Source organism: Phacochoerus africanus, chromosome 2, assembly GCF_016906955.1.
Source record: "Phacochoerus africanus isolate WHEZ1 chromosome 2, ROS_Pafr_v1, whole genome shotgun sequence".
NCBI lineage: Eukaryota > Metazoa > Chordata > Mammalia > Artiodactyla > Suidae > Phacochoerus > Phacochoerus africanus.
In genome coordinates, this window is record NC_062545.1 from 131,292,324 (window position 1) to 131,308,984 (window position 16,661).

At 43.8% G+C, this 16,661-nt stretch overlaps 1 protein-coding gene across 2 annotated transcripts in view; it reads left to right on the forward strand.

Moving 5' to 3' along the window:
- Positions 1–16,661, forward strand: part of EHD4 (EH domain containing 4) — an 85,235-nt gene that overhangs the window by 9,594 nt on the left and 58,980 nt on the right. The window contains exons 1-2 of one of the 2 annotated variants that reach the window (XM_047766615.1): positions 8,318–8,634; positions 12,099–12,275. In XM_047766615.1, coding sequence (XP_047622571.1) covers positions 12,127–12,275 — 149 coding nt within the window. In that variant the 5' untranslated portion in view covers positions 8,318–8,634; positions 12,099–12,126. Of the gene's footprint in view, positions 1–8,317; positions 8,635–12,098; positions 12,276–16,661 lie in introns of those variants that run through there. The other variant, XM_047766614.1, reaches the window with a different exon arrangement.

Genomic DNA, 16,661 nt, shown 5'->3' on the forward strand with positions numbered 1-16,661 from the left:
TTTTTAATTAGTGAAGTTGAAATTACAAAATATATAGTCACCATCTATATTTATTTGTGAGTTGTCTGTGAACTTGGCCAAATTTTCATTTGGAGCATTAGTCTTTATCTTATAGATGTTTAAATATTTTACTTGATAGTGGCTATTAATCCGTTGTCATAGTTATTATAAGTATTTTTTCAGTTTGAGATTTGCCTCAAATTTTTATGATAATTTTTAACATACAGATATATTTAATATTTGTGGTCAAGTCTAAACATTTTTTTTCTCTCTGAAAGATGTCTTTTATCACACTTATATCTAGAAAATCCTTGTTTATCCTAAGATTCAGTAAATATTCACCTGTATTTTCTTTTCTTTCTTTTTTCTCTTTGCTTTTTAGGGCTGCACCTGAGGCATATGGAGGTTTCCAGGCTAGGGGTTGAATCGGAGTTGCAGCCACTGGACTACACCATAGCCACAGCAGCAGCAACTCAGAATCCAGGCCACACCTGCAACCTCCACCACAGCTCACAGCAAAGCTGGATCTTTAAACCATGAGCGAAGCCAGGGATTGAACCTGCATCCTCATGGGCCCTAGTCGGGTTGGTTAACCACTGAGCCACAAAGGGAACTCCCATATTTTCTTTTTTTAAGTAGTCTTTTTTAAAACCATGTTTTGAAAGTATTCATTTTTTGGTTTTTATTTTTAACCTTATTTATTTTTATTTATTTATTTATTTTTTGTCTTTTTGCCTTTTCTCAGGCCGTTCCCACGGCATATGGAGGTTCCCAGGCTAGGGGTCTAATCGGAACTGTAGCCACCGGCCTACACCACAGCCACAGCAATGCGGGATCTGAGCTGTGTCTGTGACCTACACCACAGCTCACGGCAACGCCGGATCCTCAACCCACTGAGCAAGGCCAGGGATTGAACCCGCAACCTCATGGTTCCTAGTTAGATCCGTTAACCACTGAGCCACGACGGGAACTCCTTTAACCTTATTTATTGAATAATCCTACCTTTTCCTGCTATAACATGAGGCTTCCTTAAAGGCTAATTTATTAGCTATTGGAATCTTTTAGGACCTTTCTTTCTCTTTCTGTTGTTCTTTTGGTAGATTGGTAAACCTGCACTGTACTCTCTCTCTCTCTTTTTATTTTTTCTTTGGTCTTTTTGTCCTTTTTCAGGGCTGCACCTGCAACGTGTGGAGGTTTCCAGGCTAGGGGTCCAATCGGAGCTACAGCTGCTGGCCTACACCATAGCCACATCCAACGCCACATCCGAGCTGCATCTTCGACCTACACCACAGCTCATGGCAATGCCAGATCCTTAACCCACTGAGCAAGGCCAGGGAGCGAACCCACAACCTCATGGTTCCTAGTCAGATTCCTTTCTGCTGCGCCACAACGGGAACTCCTGCACTGTACTCTTTTAATCACTATTACTTTATTTTAATTTTTTTCAAAATATTAATTTTTAATATTGATAATATTTTATTTTTATGTATTTTATGGTTTTGAGTTTTATTGGAATATAGTTGACTTACAAAGTTGGATTAATTTAAGGCATATGGAATCAGGTAGACATATACATATGCCCATTCCTTTTCAGATTCTTTTCCCATATAGGCTATTATACAGCATTGGGTAAATTTCCTTGTGCTCTATAGTAGGTCCTTGTTACCCACCTATTTTATATATAGTAGTAGGTATATATCAATCCCAAGCCTCTAATTAAGTATTGTCACTTTAAAACATTCTTTAATAAGTGGTAGCATAGGGGTTCCTGTCATGGCTCAGCGGAAAGGAATTTCCATGAGGATGAAGGTTTGATCCCTGGCCTCAGTCAGTGGGTTAAGGATCCTACGTTGCCATGAGCTGTGGTGTAGGCTGCAGATGTGGCTTGAATCCTGTGTTGCTATGGCTGTGGTATAGGCCGGCAACTACAGCTCTGATTCTACCCCTAGCCTGGGAAGCTCCATATGCCATGGGTGTGTCCCTAAAAATAAAATAAAAGGTATCATAGACCCTTCTGATCTTTCTCTTTATTTTCCAAATACTGTCAATCATCATTTCCTGTTATTCTTTATTTTTTTATTTTTTATTTTTATTTTTTTTTATGGCTGCACCCTTGGCATGTGGAGATTCCCAGGTTAGGGGTCAAATCAGAGGCATAGCTGCCAGCCTATGCCAGAGCCACAGCAACTCGGGTCACAGCAATGCCGGATCCTTAACCTCCTGATCCTTTACCCCCTGAGAGAGGCCAGGGATCAAACGTGTCCTCATGGACACAAGTGCACTTCGTTAACCACTGAGCCATGACGGGATCTCCTCCTATTAAATTCTTTCAGAGGAACCTTAAGATCGCTTCGTTAGATTTTTTTTTTTTCTTTTTAGGGCCATTTCTGAGGCATATGTAAGTTTTTAGACTAGGGGTCGAGTCAGAGCTATAGCTGCCAGCCACAGCCACACCACACCAATGTTGGGTCCGAGCCCCATCTGTAGCCTACACAGCAGCTCACAGTCGGGATCCTTAACCCACTAAGTGAGGCCAGGGATTGAACCCATATCCTCATGGATACTATTTGGGTTCTTAACCTGCTGAGCCATGGTGGGAACTCCCTCCTTCATTAAATTCTTCCCAGAAAATGCCATTGGGATCCATTTTTAGAACAGCATTATATCTGGGTATTTGCTCTTCCCAAGCAGGGGTTCAGCATTGCTTTCACTCAGACCTCTTATATATCTCAGGAAGGTGGTTGATTTACTCACAGAGGTTCTATATACTCCTATTAGTGTTCTCCTTGGGTATTTTATACTTCCTTACTGTCATGAATCTTATTTTTTTTCCTTTATATTGTTCTGGCTAGATTTGCTAGTATGTAAGATAGCCACTGATGTTTTGCATTTTGGTTTTGTTTGTGTTTGTTTGATTTGTTATTCTAACAGCTCTTCAGTAGATTCTCTTGTGTTTTCTAGACAGACAGCTGTTATCAGTTACATTCCTGATTACTTTGTTTTCTCTTCTCTTTCATATTTTATTGTATTGGAAAACAAGTGTCCATATCAAGCTTGTAATTTTCATGGTAATGCCTTTATTTTACCTTAAGATGTGGTATTAATGGTTGGTTTAATATCTTATAAATTAATCACACTAAGAATCTCCTATTATGCAAACTATTACATTTAGAGTGGATAAACAGTGAGGTCCCACCATATAGCACAGGGAACTATATCCAATCTCTTGGAACAGACAATGCTGGAAGATAATATAAGAGAGGGAATATGTGTGTGTGTGTGTGTGTGTGTGTATGTATATATATATATATATGTATATGAATATGACTGGGTCACTTTGTGGTACAGCAGAAACTGGCAGAACATTGTGAATCAACTATACCAATGAAAGAAATTCAAGTAAAAAGAAATTATCTCATTATTAATTTTAAAAGAATTCATTTGAAAAAAATTAAAAATAGAATGGATCTTGAGTTCTATTAAATGCCTTTTTATCTCTTCCTTTAACCTATGTTCTGCAGAATGTAATCTGGGAGATTGTTAATAAGTGTTCAAAGAAAAAAACTGAGATATAGTCAAGTAACTTTGGGAAATGCTCTGTCCTATAGCCTCCTCATGGAGCTTTACAGTGCTCCCAGATCATCCTAAAGTCTGTTGTCAGATTCATAAATTAGAAGTTATAACATAGAAAATATGTAATAGATCTCCATTGCATGAGCAAATGAATGACTGAAAAAATAAACAAGACTGTAAGAAACTGGGAAGCATGTTGCTTTTAACCCAGAAAACTACCTCTCCCTTCCTTCCTTTCCCTTTCTTCCACTCTCTTTGCAGAACAGCATGGAAGGGGGAGTGGAGCAGCTGCAGATAATGACACAGGTTAGACAGCAGTGCGCCTTCAGCACATCCCAGCCCCACATTGTTTGTGTTACTTTTTGACCTTGCCAACGTGTGGGCGTTCCTGGGCCAGGGATGAAACCTGTACCACAGCAGCAACCCAAGCTGCAGCAGTGACAATGCTGGTCCTTAACCTGCTCAGGCACAGAGGAACCCCCAACCCTGCATAGTTTAAATTTCACTCATAGCTGGAAAAATAGAAGAATGCCGAAGGCTTAACCCAGCAAACTCCAGTTTCTTGGTCCAGCAGGCCATTCCAGTTTCTTGGTCCACTCCCTAAGTAGGTACTGTAGTTATAAGGATGATGTCATCTGAGCAAACAGTCTTGGTGATAATATGTCAATGATTTAACCAAGGGAAAAACAAAAGTGAAAATTAGGTTTCATACTTAAGGAAGACATGGAGTTTTAAAATGGAGTGCAGCTTGGCCTGATTTAGTTTTCAGTAACTCAAAGAAGATTAAAAATTTTAAGTAATCTTGTAATAACTTTTAATGGAATAAAATCTGTTATAAATACTGAATTCCTATGCTGTACACCTGAAACTAATATAATATTATAGACTAAGTTATATTTTAGGAAAGAAAGAAAAAGAAAGGAGGGAGGGAGAAAGGGAAAGGAAGGAGTTAGCCTAGAAAAATTTTTTCATGTAGATGAGATGTTTATTCAGGGATATTTATCTCAGCATTATTTATAATAGCAAGAAATGAGATGCTATTTCAGTGCCCGCGGATAAGGAGATGGCAAACTAAATTGATACATTTTACCTCAGAATAGAATGCAGCCATTATCTGTGTTTTCAAATAATTTTTAATGGCATAAGGAAAAACTAATGGTGAAAAGTCTAGATGCAAAATTATTGAAACACTTTGATCCCAATTGTATGAAGAAAAAAATTATACTTGCAGAAAGTGACTGGATAGACATCTATCAGAAATGTTTAAATTTGTCCTTATCCTGTTTTAACATGGTCCTGTGTGAGCTGCTTAACTTGGCATAAACACGGTTCTCGCTTCTATAAACTAAGGATAAAAATACCTGCTCCGGCAAGAGAGTGAAGTGATAAAGCCTATGTGTGAAATGTCTTACAAACTATATATACCACATGATTTCATCATAATCTGTTGTTTGGTGGTGTCTACAAGCGGTGGTGGCGATGGTACTAACTTACTAGGAAATGATTGTATATTCCAGACCACTTTTGTGATAATAAATGTTTAGTTCTTCTCCCACTTCCATTTCTTGGTATTGCACATGAGGATAAACAGAGGAAACTGCTTTAAAAATATTGTTTCCAGATTCAGGACAAATCAGAGTTGAAAGACTAACCCTTTCTTCTCAATCCCTTTCCTAGTGAAATGGTGGATCAAGTATTATCACTTATAACTACTTTATTTAAGTGAACAGACTTGTGGTTTCCAAGAGGGGAAGGGAGTGGCGTAGACTAGGAGTTTGGGGTTAATAGATGCCAACCTTTAGAATGGATAAGCAATGAGGTCCTACTGTATAGCACAGGGAACTATATCCAATCTCTTGGGATGGACCATGATGGAAGATAATATGAGAAAAGTCATGTTATGTATGACTAGGTCACCTTGCTGTACAACAGAAATTGGCACAACATTGTAGATCAACTACAATTTTAAAATGTAAGAAAAAGTGTAAAACTTTCCAACACAATATAAATTGAAATGTATTTAAACTCATGGCCCTGGATTTAAATTAAATCAAGAACTCCTCTGTTTTCTCCACTGAACTCAAAATTGTATTTCGTCTATTTCTTTCTCATCTATATAGTTTAAAATCTTAGTAATACTCAAAGGAATAAAATGACCATTGGGGTTAGTTTAATGCTCTTTTTAAAAAAATATCCCAGGGAGTTCCTGTCGTGGTGCAGTGGTTAACGAATCCGACTAGGAACCATGAGGTTGCGGGTTCGGTCCCTGCCCTTGCTCAGTGGGTTAACAATCCGGCGATGCCGTGAGCTGTGGTGTAGGTTGCAGACGCGGCTCGGATCCCGAGGTGCTGTGGCTCTGGGGTAGGCCGGTGGCTACGGCTCTGATTAGACCCCTAGCCTGGGAATCTCCATATGTCACAGGAGCGGCCCAAGAAATAACAAAAAGACAAAAAAAAAAAAAAAAAAAACCAGGCCACAGCAGTAAACTGAACCTCCAAGCACTGCACAGATGCCAGTGTATGCACAAATATTTTTAAATTTCATTTATCATTACACAAGCTACTTCTCTAGAATTTTACTTGAGAATTTTAAAATAATTCAGGAGTTCCCTTGTGGCTTAGTGGGTTATGGATCTGGCGTTGTCACTGCTGTGGCTGGGGTTCAGTCCCTGGCCTGGGAACCTCCGCATGTCATGGGTGCAGCCAAAAAAAAAAAGTATGTAAAATACACCAAATATATGTGCCTTGTTACTTTTTAGAGTGCCTGCTTGATTTTTCAGTACCGGCTAAAAAGTCTTAGTTTTGTAGATTTGTTATAATTTATAGGACGCATTCCCATAAACACTTCTCACAGCCTCTCAGCTCTGATTTAGGGGAGGTAGTGTTCTCACAGGGCTAATAAAGAATCGTAGGGGAGTTCCCGTCGTGGCGCAGTGGTTAACGAATCCGACTAGGAACCATGAGGTTGCGGGTTTGGTCCCTGCTCTTGCTCAGTGGGTTAAGGATCCGGCGTTGCCGTGAGCTGTGGTGTAGGTTGCAGATGTGGCTCGGATCCCGAGTTGCTGTGGCTCTGGCGTAGGCCGGTGGCTACAGCTCCGATTCAACCCCTGGCCTGGGAACCTCCATATGCCACGGGAGTGGCCCAAGAAATAGCAACAACAACAACAACAACAAAAAGACAAAAAAAAAAAGAATCGTAGGATCTAATAAACCACTTAATCTACTTGAGCCTTAGTTTTCTCATCTGTAAAATGGGTATAAAAATAGAGCCTAGGGAGTTCCCGTCGTGTCGCAGTGGTTAACGTATCTGACTAGGAACCATGAGGTTACGGGTTCAATCCCAGGCCTTGCTCAGTGGATTAAGGATCTGGCGTTGCCGTGAGCTGTAGTGTAGGTTGCAGACGCAGCTCGGATCCCGACGTGCTATGGCTCTGGCGTAGGCCGGTGGCTATAGCTCCGATTTGACCCCTAGCCTGGGAACCTCCATATGCCGCGGGAGTGGCCCAAGAAATGGCAAAAAGACCAAAAAAAAAAAAAAAATTAGAGCCTATCTCATAAGGTGCTTAGGATGAAATAAGTTCATTTGTATAAAGACTTTGACACATAACAGGTTCTCAAACGTTAGGTCTATTACTAAAATAGTTAATGCCTTTTCCACTATTACAAGTAGAATTGTGACAACCCAGACAGAATGCATAGATGAATACCCAGGGGAGACGAAGTTTGCAGCTGGAATTTTGGATGTCTGTCATTGAATCATGTGCCTCCTAGTTTGTTTGCTTGCTTGCTTTTTAGTTACTCATCTTTGAGAAGATAGTGCTTGGGTATGTGGCAGGACTTTTCATGTCTGCAAGATTTTTTCTTCCCCTTGTCACAAATGACTGTTTTTTTTTTCTATGAACTCAAAGACTTTTATAACCTGAGCAATGAAAGAAGAAAGACACTGTCTGCACATAGCCTTGCATGAAAGCAGCTCCTTGACCCAGGCTGAGCCCGGGAGCCATTGTGCCAGGAGCCGCATGGGTGAGGCTGAACCCTGGCCCCGTACGGGTCTCCTTACCTCCCTACCTCCTCCTTTCTGCTCAGCTGCTTGGGATCCTAATGTCTGTCCCTTTTTAAGTTGATGACTTGGCTTGAGATTCTTGGAGCAATCACCACCAGAATTGGCAGCGCCCTCCGAGAACACAGGAAAAGGAGAGTGAAGTGGAGCCAGGGACAAACACACAGCCCAACACACAGGATGCCCGTGTGCTGAGCTCCCCAGCCCCGAACTGCATTGGAGTCTTTTCTTTGGTCTTCCTGTGGCCTCTTGTTCCTTTGAATTCTTGTTATTGCCGATAACACCACAAAGGCCCTGGAACTCCTAGCTTTGGAGAAGCCTCTGAGGTGTCCAAAGGGAAAAAAGTTAAACACGGGTGATCAACCTCATGCACGTGGCTGAGTGGGTAACCAGTACATCACACCTCTGGATCCACTCAGACTCTTCCCTTCAAGGGTGTTGGGTTTGAACCTCATCTCATTCTCACTTTGTTCATGTCAGATACTCTGTGTTCTGGCTGTTCTTAGTCCCTCAGAGCCACATGTGACACGTTCCTGCCTGCCCAGCAGTGTGACTGAAGTGGATCTGAGTCTCTCAATCCCCCCATGTAAAGACTTTTCTGGGCAATCCTCTGGGAGTGTCATATATTAACTCCTGAATCTGACAGGTCCTACATAGGGTACCAAGGCTATGGGGCTGAGCCTGATGTAAAAGCAAAAGCCTCAGGCCAGGAGGGAGGAGCTTCAGGTTTCCAGTCCTACAGGGTCACTCGCAAGTTTGACCAGCCTGCCCCTTTCTTGCCTGTCTTGGCAAAGTGAGCTATTTCTGTTAACTTTGATTCTATGGAAAAGTGCCTGTCAAGTTTGAGACCAACACTGGGACCTGACCTTTTGTGAGCTGTATGCTCCAGGATGCCTGGTGACGTTGACTGCTGTTCTTCAAGCCCCAGCCCCTCTCCCCAGTCGTCTCCTCGTCTTCCGGCTCTCCCACGGGCCTCCAGGCGCTGCCTCATCCAGGCGACGGGTATGGAGATCTAACCGGACGTGGGAGGGGTGTGATCTGGACTTGAATTCTAGCCTTGCAGCTGAATCGCTTCAGACTTAAGACCCCAGAGTGGCCGTAAAACCTAAATCCAACATTCATACATGTGTAAGAAATCTATACACTCTTCATACACTCTGAGTGCTGGAGTGTCGCAGAATGGGGGATGCTGTCACTGTTGCTTTAACCAGTATTTCTAAGATTTGTGTGGAATTTCTTAAGAATTTATAAACATGAATATTTCTGCTCCTGACGATATTTACTAGTCTCCTGGGTGCCTGACAAAGTTTTGAAATTAGAAAGAAAATTAAATTTGAGAGTTCCCTGGTGGCTTGGTGGGTTAGGGATCTGGTGTTGTCACTCCTGTGGCTTGGGTCACTGCAGTGGTATGGATTCGATCCCTGGCCCCAGAACTTCCACATGCCAAGGGCGCAGCCAGAAAAAATTTAATTTGAATATATTTTGAAAAATAGCATCTCCTCTCCCCAGCTTTGGTCCAGGGAGAATGGAAAGAGCCAGCCCCTCATTGTCAAGGCAGCCCAGGGACCATGCAGGAGGCGGTTCGGAGAGCTCTTTTCCCAGACTTTTGAGGAAGTATGGGGTCATGGTCCAGTGGCACACTCTGTGTGAGGGCCCTGAACACTCCCTGTGCTCCTCATCTCTGAACAAACTACCAGCTGAAGCCGGGGTTTGAACGTACCTCAGGACAGTACAAGACCTGGAATCCAACTGCCTGTCTTCCATCTCCCCTGAAACCCCTATTGTGTGACCTTGGGCATGTTGTTTAGCTTGATGCCTCAGTTTTCTCACCTGTAAAATGGGGTAATGATAGTACCCACCTCAGAATATTGTGGAGATTAAATGAAACCATTGTGCAAGTAGAGAGCTTTGTAGGATACCAGGTAAATGGTGCATACAGTGGACCCTTGAACAACACAGGGGTTAGGGCTGTTGACCTTCTGAATTGTCGAGAATCTACATATAATACGTAGTCAGGCTTCCATATCTGCATTTCCTCTGCAGCCACAGACTTAGCCTTTCCTGGGACAGGGTAGTACTGTAGTATTTACCACCCAAACCAATCTGAGTATAAGTGAACCTGTGCAGTTCAAATTGTATCATTCAAGGGTCACCTGTATTTGGTAAGTGCTGGATGCGATTATCTGATTTTTTTTCACATTTACTCTGAATTTAGGGGACATATTTAAAAGAGAAATCTGTTCTGGTGCTCCAAGAGTTCACAGAAATGTAGAAGAGTCAGTTTCTACATTTAAAATGTTAGATGATGTTAAAAAATCAATTAAACGTTTACGGAGTACTTGTTGTTGCTCAGCGGGTTAAGGATCCAGTGTTGTCTTTTTGAGGATACAGGTTCGATCCCTAGCCTCCGCTGAGTGGGCTAAGGATCCGGTGTTGCCATGAGCTGTGGTGTAGGTCGGCAGCTGCAGCTCAGATTTGACCCATTCCCCAGGAACATCCGTATGCCACAAGTGCAGGAATAAAAAGGAAAAAAAAATAAACATTTAGAATACTGCCTGCTAAGAATGCTAAACAATTTCAATTTTGTTTACATAGAGAACACAAGTCTAAAGGGTGGCTTAATTTCTTATTCTTAGAAAAATGGCAAAATTGTGTTGAATGTTGATAGTTCTGTTCTTTCCCTCTATCCCTGGAAATGAAAATCACAGGTTCTGAGTTGGAATTTGATCAGTTAGGAGATTTTAGAAAGAAAGAGCTGGTTTAGGACCAAGTTGATTGTTGGCTGTGGGAATGGGGAGCTGGGGAAAGTTGGGCCGGTTTCTGCCTTTGAGCCGCTCCCAGGAGATGAAGGATCGTCTCCCTGGTAGGGCTGAGACAGGCTCTGCCCCATCATCTCAGTCAGGGACTCTCTTCCAATGCTTGCCACCCTCAGTACCGGTTTGCTGTCCCTGTCAGGTGTTCTCTGAAGGTGTTGCTTGGTAATGAGTGAAATATACTCCAAAGCACTTCTTCTTGTTCCCCCCACGTTGCAGAAGAAGGAGGGAGTGGCCCTTGCCACACCCCACCCCCATTCCGACTATGCATGAATACACCTAAATGGAAAGGAAATCTTGCCAGGGACGGAGGAGAGGGGGAGGATCTCTGTGGCTTCAGCTGAATGACAGGCTGATGGGGGTGAGGAGGAGCTATGTTAAGCCATAGCCATTTCCCACCAAAAGCAAACTTTCCCCATGGCTTCCATCTTTGGCTCCCTTGCCTCACCCCAGTGATGTGATTGAGCCAGACTTACACCCTAGAGCACATCAGTGGTCTCCTCAGCCCCTGAAAGACAACCCTCAGTGACGTCTGCTAGGGCCACTTATACAGGTTGAACTACAGGAAGGCAAAGGGGCACATGGGGGTAAAATCCAGCTAGAGTCCTGCCTACTAAGCTGTGAGCGCTGGTGTAGGGCTGGGTGTGCCTAGAGGAAGGTGCATCTTTTCCCACTTTGCACAGAGGGCTAGGGATGACCCTGGTGATATCAAGTCCAAGTCCTCCCCTTCACCCCCATCCTCCATATCAGCCTCTGTTGCTGCTGAGTTCTTTGGAGATCATCTTCCAGCTTCAACATCCAGGAGCCCAGAGGAGTTATAAAATATACAAGGATGCCCCAGCCTTACTAATTGTCATTGACAAGGAAGGAGATGCTTCATTATTTCAATCACTATAACAGGTGCCCTCTGTGGGCAGGCATGATGCTGGGGTTATGCATCTGGCCGTAGGCATGGGCCTGCCTTCAAAGCCCACAGAGAAGTGCAACATGCATGGTGAGCACTACAATAGCTGCAGGCACAGGGTGCCCCGGTCCCCCAAGAGCAGGTGTCCCTAAGGTGCTAGAGGACCAGGGATATTTCACTTGAGGGAAGTGGGCCTGAGTAGGTTCTTGCAGGATGCCTAGGAGCTGGCTGGCTACTCTTTTCTGGGGTAGTATCTGTTGTGCCATTGGAACCATGAATTGCTGTGCTGAGCTACGGTCCACTTTCAGACGGTCTTTTTAGTCTTTCTCTAGGCTCTCTTTTTAAGCTTTGAAAAATTCATTATCAGCAAAAGAGTAAAATGCCAATCATTCTCTTTTTCTTGGGGATTGTATTCTAGGTTTTTAAATGATCATGTTAAAAATTGGGGAGTTCCCATCATGGCGCAGCAGAAACGATTCCCATTGGTGTTCATGAGGATGCAAGTTCTATCCCTGGCCTCGCTCAGCAGGTTAAGGATCTGGTGTCACTGTGAGCTGTGGTGTAGATCGCAGATGCAGCTCGGATCTGGCGTAGGCAGACAATTCGACCCCTAGCCTGGGAATTTCCATGTGCCTCAGATGCAGCCCTTAAAAAAAAAAAAAAAAAAAAAATTGGTAGCCCAGGAAGCTCTCTCTGGCCTCTTGATTTGTGACATCATGCTGAGTTTCTTTTCTTTTCTCCTCTCCCAGATACTTATTGGAACAAGATTTCCCAGGCATGAGGATTGGTCCAGAGCCCACCACTGACTCCTTCATCGCCGTGATGTATGGGGAGACCGAGGGCAGCACTCCAGGGAACGCTTTAGTCGTGGACCCCAAAAAGCCATTCCGAAAGCTTAGTCGCTTTGGAAATGCTTTCCTCAATCGGTAAGGATCAGCAGACTGTCATCTTTGGTCAGCTTGTTTAAACCTGTTTTTTTTAATTCTTTCCAGTTACATGTACAGGTTCAAAACAGAAGAAAAGCATGTTTGTTCTAAAAGAGAGAAGTTAGAAAATGTTCATCGTATTCAGACATTTGAAAAATTATAGGAAATGATCATTTATACCTTTTCTGGGTGGCTTCAGAGGGCAGGGCAAAGGCCCAGGACATTCTATGGCCACATGGTGCAAGGGAACAAATTTCTAATTATATGGGCAATACAGAAATGGATCAAGTTATCTTGTGAGGTGGCGAGCTCCCCGTGGCTGGAGATGTTATGTGGTGGCTGGATGGCTACCTCTCAGGCATGGTATGCTGGGGCTTCCTGCATGGAAAGCTAAGCCCAGAGGACCCCTGAGGTTTGCCTGACACCCAGATTTAGTCTTGGTTATTCCAGAACTGGTCACCCCACCTCCCTGGCTATCCCTTTGGCTTATCACTCCCATGCTTTGAGCTGCTTCCTCATTCACTGAAGCAAGGCATGGGAAATAGGGAAAACATTAATTTTGTTGCATGGTCATTATTTCATGGATGTGAAGTTATAGGATGGCTGAGGCTCTGTCTTGATTGGAGGTGTGTTTTATTTGTACTATCCTGTAACCTGGTACTCAAGAGTTCCCAGGAACCCAGAGAGGTACAGGACAGAGGACAAACCACAGGTTCTCCTGGACACAGCTCTGTGCTTTGGGGCGCCCCTTGCTTTTACCCCTCATTCCTTCCCTTTGCCACCCAGAGCTTGCTTTTTTAAACCCTTTTCTTGTTCTTCTTTCCTGTATTCCCCTCACCCCTCCATTCCCCTCTTTTATGAGTCTGCTGCTGTAGACCGTTTGGTTGGGGAAGGTGAGCTGTTGGGGTGCAGAGCCAGGAAGCATCTTCCAAACCCCTTTAGGGAGACATGGCACTAAAGCTGACAGAGACTTAAACTGCATTTCTCCTTTTGAGATTTTTTTTTTTTAAAAAAGCAGGACCAGATCCTCCCAGCTGACTGGTGTCTTCCCAGAGGCTGAGGCACCTCATTGCACAACCTCGGGGGCACCATTCACAAAGACTGTGCAATGAGTGATGTTCCTTGGTGCCGTGTGGTGGCTCTGCCGGGGGCAGCCCAGGAGAACTCCACAGGTGCCTTCAGTGAAAAACTGAACTTTAAGGATCTCTCCTCTCCTCTAAGAGCTTGTTTATGCTCCTAAAACAAATCAAAGAAGGCATCCAAGTGACATCAGGGGAACTTGGCAGCAGGATAAATAGAAATGTGCAGCAAGTTCCTTTTGTGGCTCAGCAGGTTAAGAACCCAGCTCATTTCCTGAGGATGCAGGTTCAATCCCTGGCCTCACTCAGTGGGTTAAGGATCCAACATGGCTGCAAGTTGTGGCATAGGTCGCAGATACAGTGTGTGGTGGTGGCCCTGGTGTAGGCTGGCAGCTGTAGCTCTAATTCAGCCCTGAAGCCCAGGAACTTCTATATGCTGCAGGTGCAACCTTAGAAAAGAAAAGAAAAAGAAATGGGCAGATGATCTAGACGGAGTCATGGAGAAATTCCATCCAGTTGCTGGCAGTGATGGGCAGAATACTGTTCACATGATTTTTCCCACCTGCAGAGACTCCTCTAGAGGAAGGATCCTCCTCAACTCAGAGCAGCCATGATTGGCACCAGACCATATCCTTGTAAGAGGAGTAGGGGTGGAACCCAGGAGAGAGAAAGCCAGAGGGTCTCTTGGGACAGAGTGGACTACAGCTGAGGGGAAGTGGGACAAGAAGCTCCCCCAGCAGAACCTCTCAGGAGCCGTAGTCACGGGGAAGGAAACTGCCAGTCTTCCTGCCCCAAGACTGGCCCTGGGGAGTTTCCGTCATGGCTCAGCAGTAACAAACCCGATTAGTATCCATGAAGACGTGGGTTCAGTCCCTGGTGTCAATCAGCTGGCTGAGGATCCGGCATTGCCATGAGCTATGGAGTAGGTCACAGACGGGGCTTGGATCCTGTAATGCTGTGGCTGTGTCGTAGACCAGCAGCGATTGCTCCGATTTGACCCCTACCCTGAGAACTTCCATTTGCTGCAGGTGCGGCCCTAAAAAAGACCCCCCACCCCACCAAAAAAAAGACTGGCAAGTGCAGGGCACAGGATCCTTCTCCGTGGAAGGCTGTCTGGAATCCTGTGATTTCATTATCACTGTCCTTAGTCTTATTCTGTTCTTGCCTGACAAAGTCTTAAAAAAGAAATAAGCTCCCAGAGTTCCCTGGTGGTTCAGTATGTTAAGGATCCAGCCTTGTCACTGCTGTGGCACAGGTTCCACCTCCAGCTTGGGAATTTCTGCATGCCATGGGCATGCCCCCTCCCCCCATCCCCACCCCCAAAAAAAGAAAGAAATAAATAAGCTGCACCTTTTTCAAATTCTCATTTCATGAAGTCTTTGTTCACAAGGGAAATGCTAAGAAGAGCAGCTATTGGCTTGTTTTATTTTGGCAGATGATTTACTTCCCTAACAAATTAATTTTTTCTCAAATCCCAAGCATTTAGCAGACAAGTACAGAAAAGAAGCATTCAGTACAGATTTTGAATGGCAAGATTCATTATCTCAAAATTTAAAACTTGCTGAAAATAATCCAGGCAAGTGTTAATTGAATTTAGAATACGTAGAAAATAATCGCCCATAATTATATGTCATTTGCTATGTGTCTAAACTTGTAAATTAGCTCTAAATTCTCACAGAAACACTATGACATAGATGCTACTCTTATCCTCAACATAGGAGAAAGCAACACATGGAGAGTTTCATTTAACTTCCACGGGCCCACTTGGTTAATGAAAGGCGGGGCTGAGACTGGGACCCAGGCTGTCTGGCCAGAGTCCTGCTAATGACCACTGTACTGACAGGAGGGTATTTGGACTGAGAGTCACTGCCTCCTGCCCTCTATCTAACATTTAAGGCTGTCCTTAAAATAGCCAGCCAACAATGATGATAAAGATGATAGTGATTATATATCCCAAATTACAGATGAATCATTTCATACATACCCTCTTTTCAGGGCTACTAAGACAGATGATACTATGGCCATTTACAGATGAGAAAACTGAGAGCAAAGAATAAAATGACTTACCCAAGAAGAGGCAGAGACAGGTCTAGAATTTAGGTTCCTTCCTGCCTTTTGTCTGCCTTCCCCTGCACCTCACGAAGCACCAGCAAAGAAGAGTTTGTCCTTCTGGCCATGTGTACCTGAGGCTCACGTGTCAGGGACATACCTCCTAGAAATTAATAGTGTACTTAAGAGTAAACAGCCTTGGAGTTCCTGTCGTGGCTCAATGGTTAACGAATCCGACTAGGAACCATGAGGTTGCGGGTTCAATCCCTGGCCTTGCTCAGTGGGTTAAGGATCCGGCGTTGCCGTGAGCTGTGGTGTAGGTCACAGACTTGGCTTGAATCCCGAATTGCTGTGGTTCTGGTGTAGGCCTGTGGCTACAGCTCTGATTAGACCCCTAGCCTGGGAACCTCCATATGCCGTGGGAGCGGCCCTCAAAAGGCAAAAAGACAATAAATAAATAAATAAATAAATAAATAAATAATTTTTTAAAAAAAAAGATAAAGCAAAACCAAAAAGATGGACTCCTGTTTAAAAAAAAAAAAAAGAATTAACAGCCTGAAGAAGTCGTATCCATGGGGCATAGCTGCTGTTTCATGCAGCACTAATGTAAGGAAAAGAGTCAGTGTGGGGCTCCCCAGTGTGTGCACATAATTGTAGCATCCCCATGTGAACAGCAGCAGACTTAGCTCTAAATGCAGGGAAACTTCTTTTTACATAGCATACTAATTGGGAACTAAAATATAACACTTAGTAGGAAAGAGAATTGGTTGTCTGCCATGGAGAACTTTTACCCCAGCAGAAACGAACCCGACTAGTATCCATGAGGACTAAGGTTTGATTCTTGGCCCTCTAACAGTGAATTGAGAGCAAGTCACACACAGGGGCCTCTTTCTTGGGGAGTTCTGGGGCTATGGCATGTTACTCTTTCATTCTAGGATGTTGCTCTCTGTGTGATAAAGATACAGAGAAGTGATTCAAATGCATGGAATGGCAGTAGCCACCTAATAGTTAAAAGCTGGGATTGGCGTCAGAATTGTCAGGTTCGCATCCCAGCTCCATCACTCACCAGCTGTGTGACTTGGCAGGTTATAGTATGTGACCCCTCTGTGCCTCTGTTGGGGAGGAAGAAATTTCCCTCTATCCTTCTAGGTTCTTCTGGCTGGTCTAAGAATTAAGTTGACATGAGACAGATTAACAGGAGAAATTAAAGCACAAGTTTAATGACATGGATGCGTGAGAGAGACCTAGGAAATCTGAG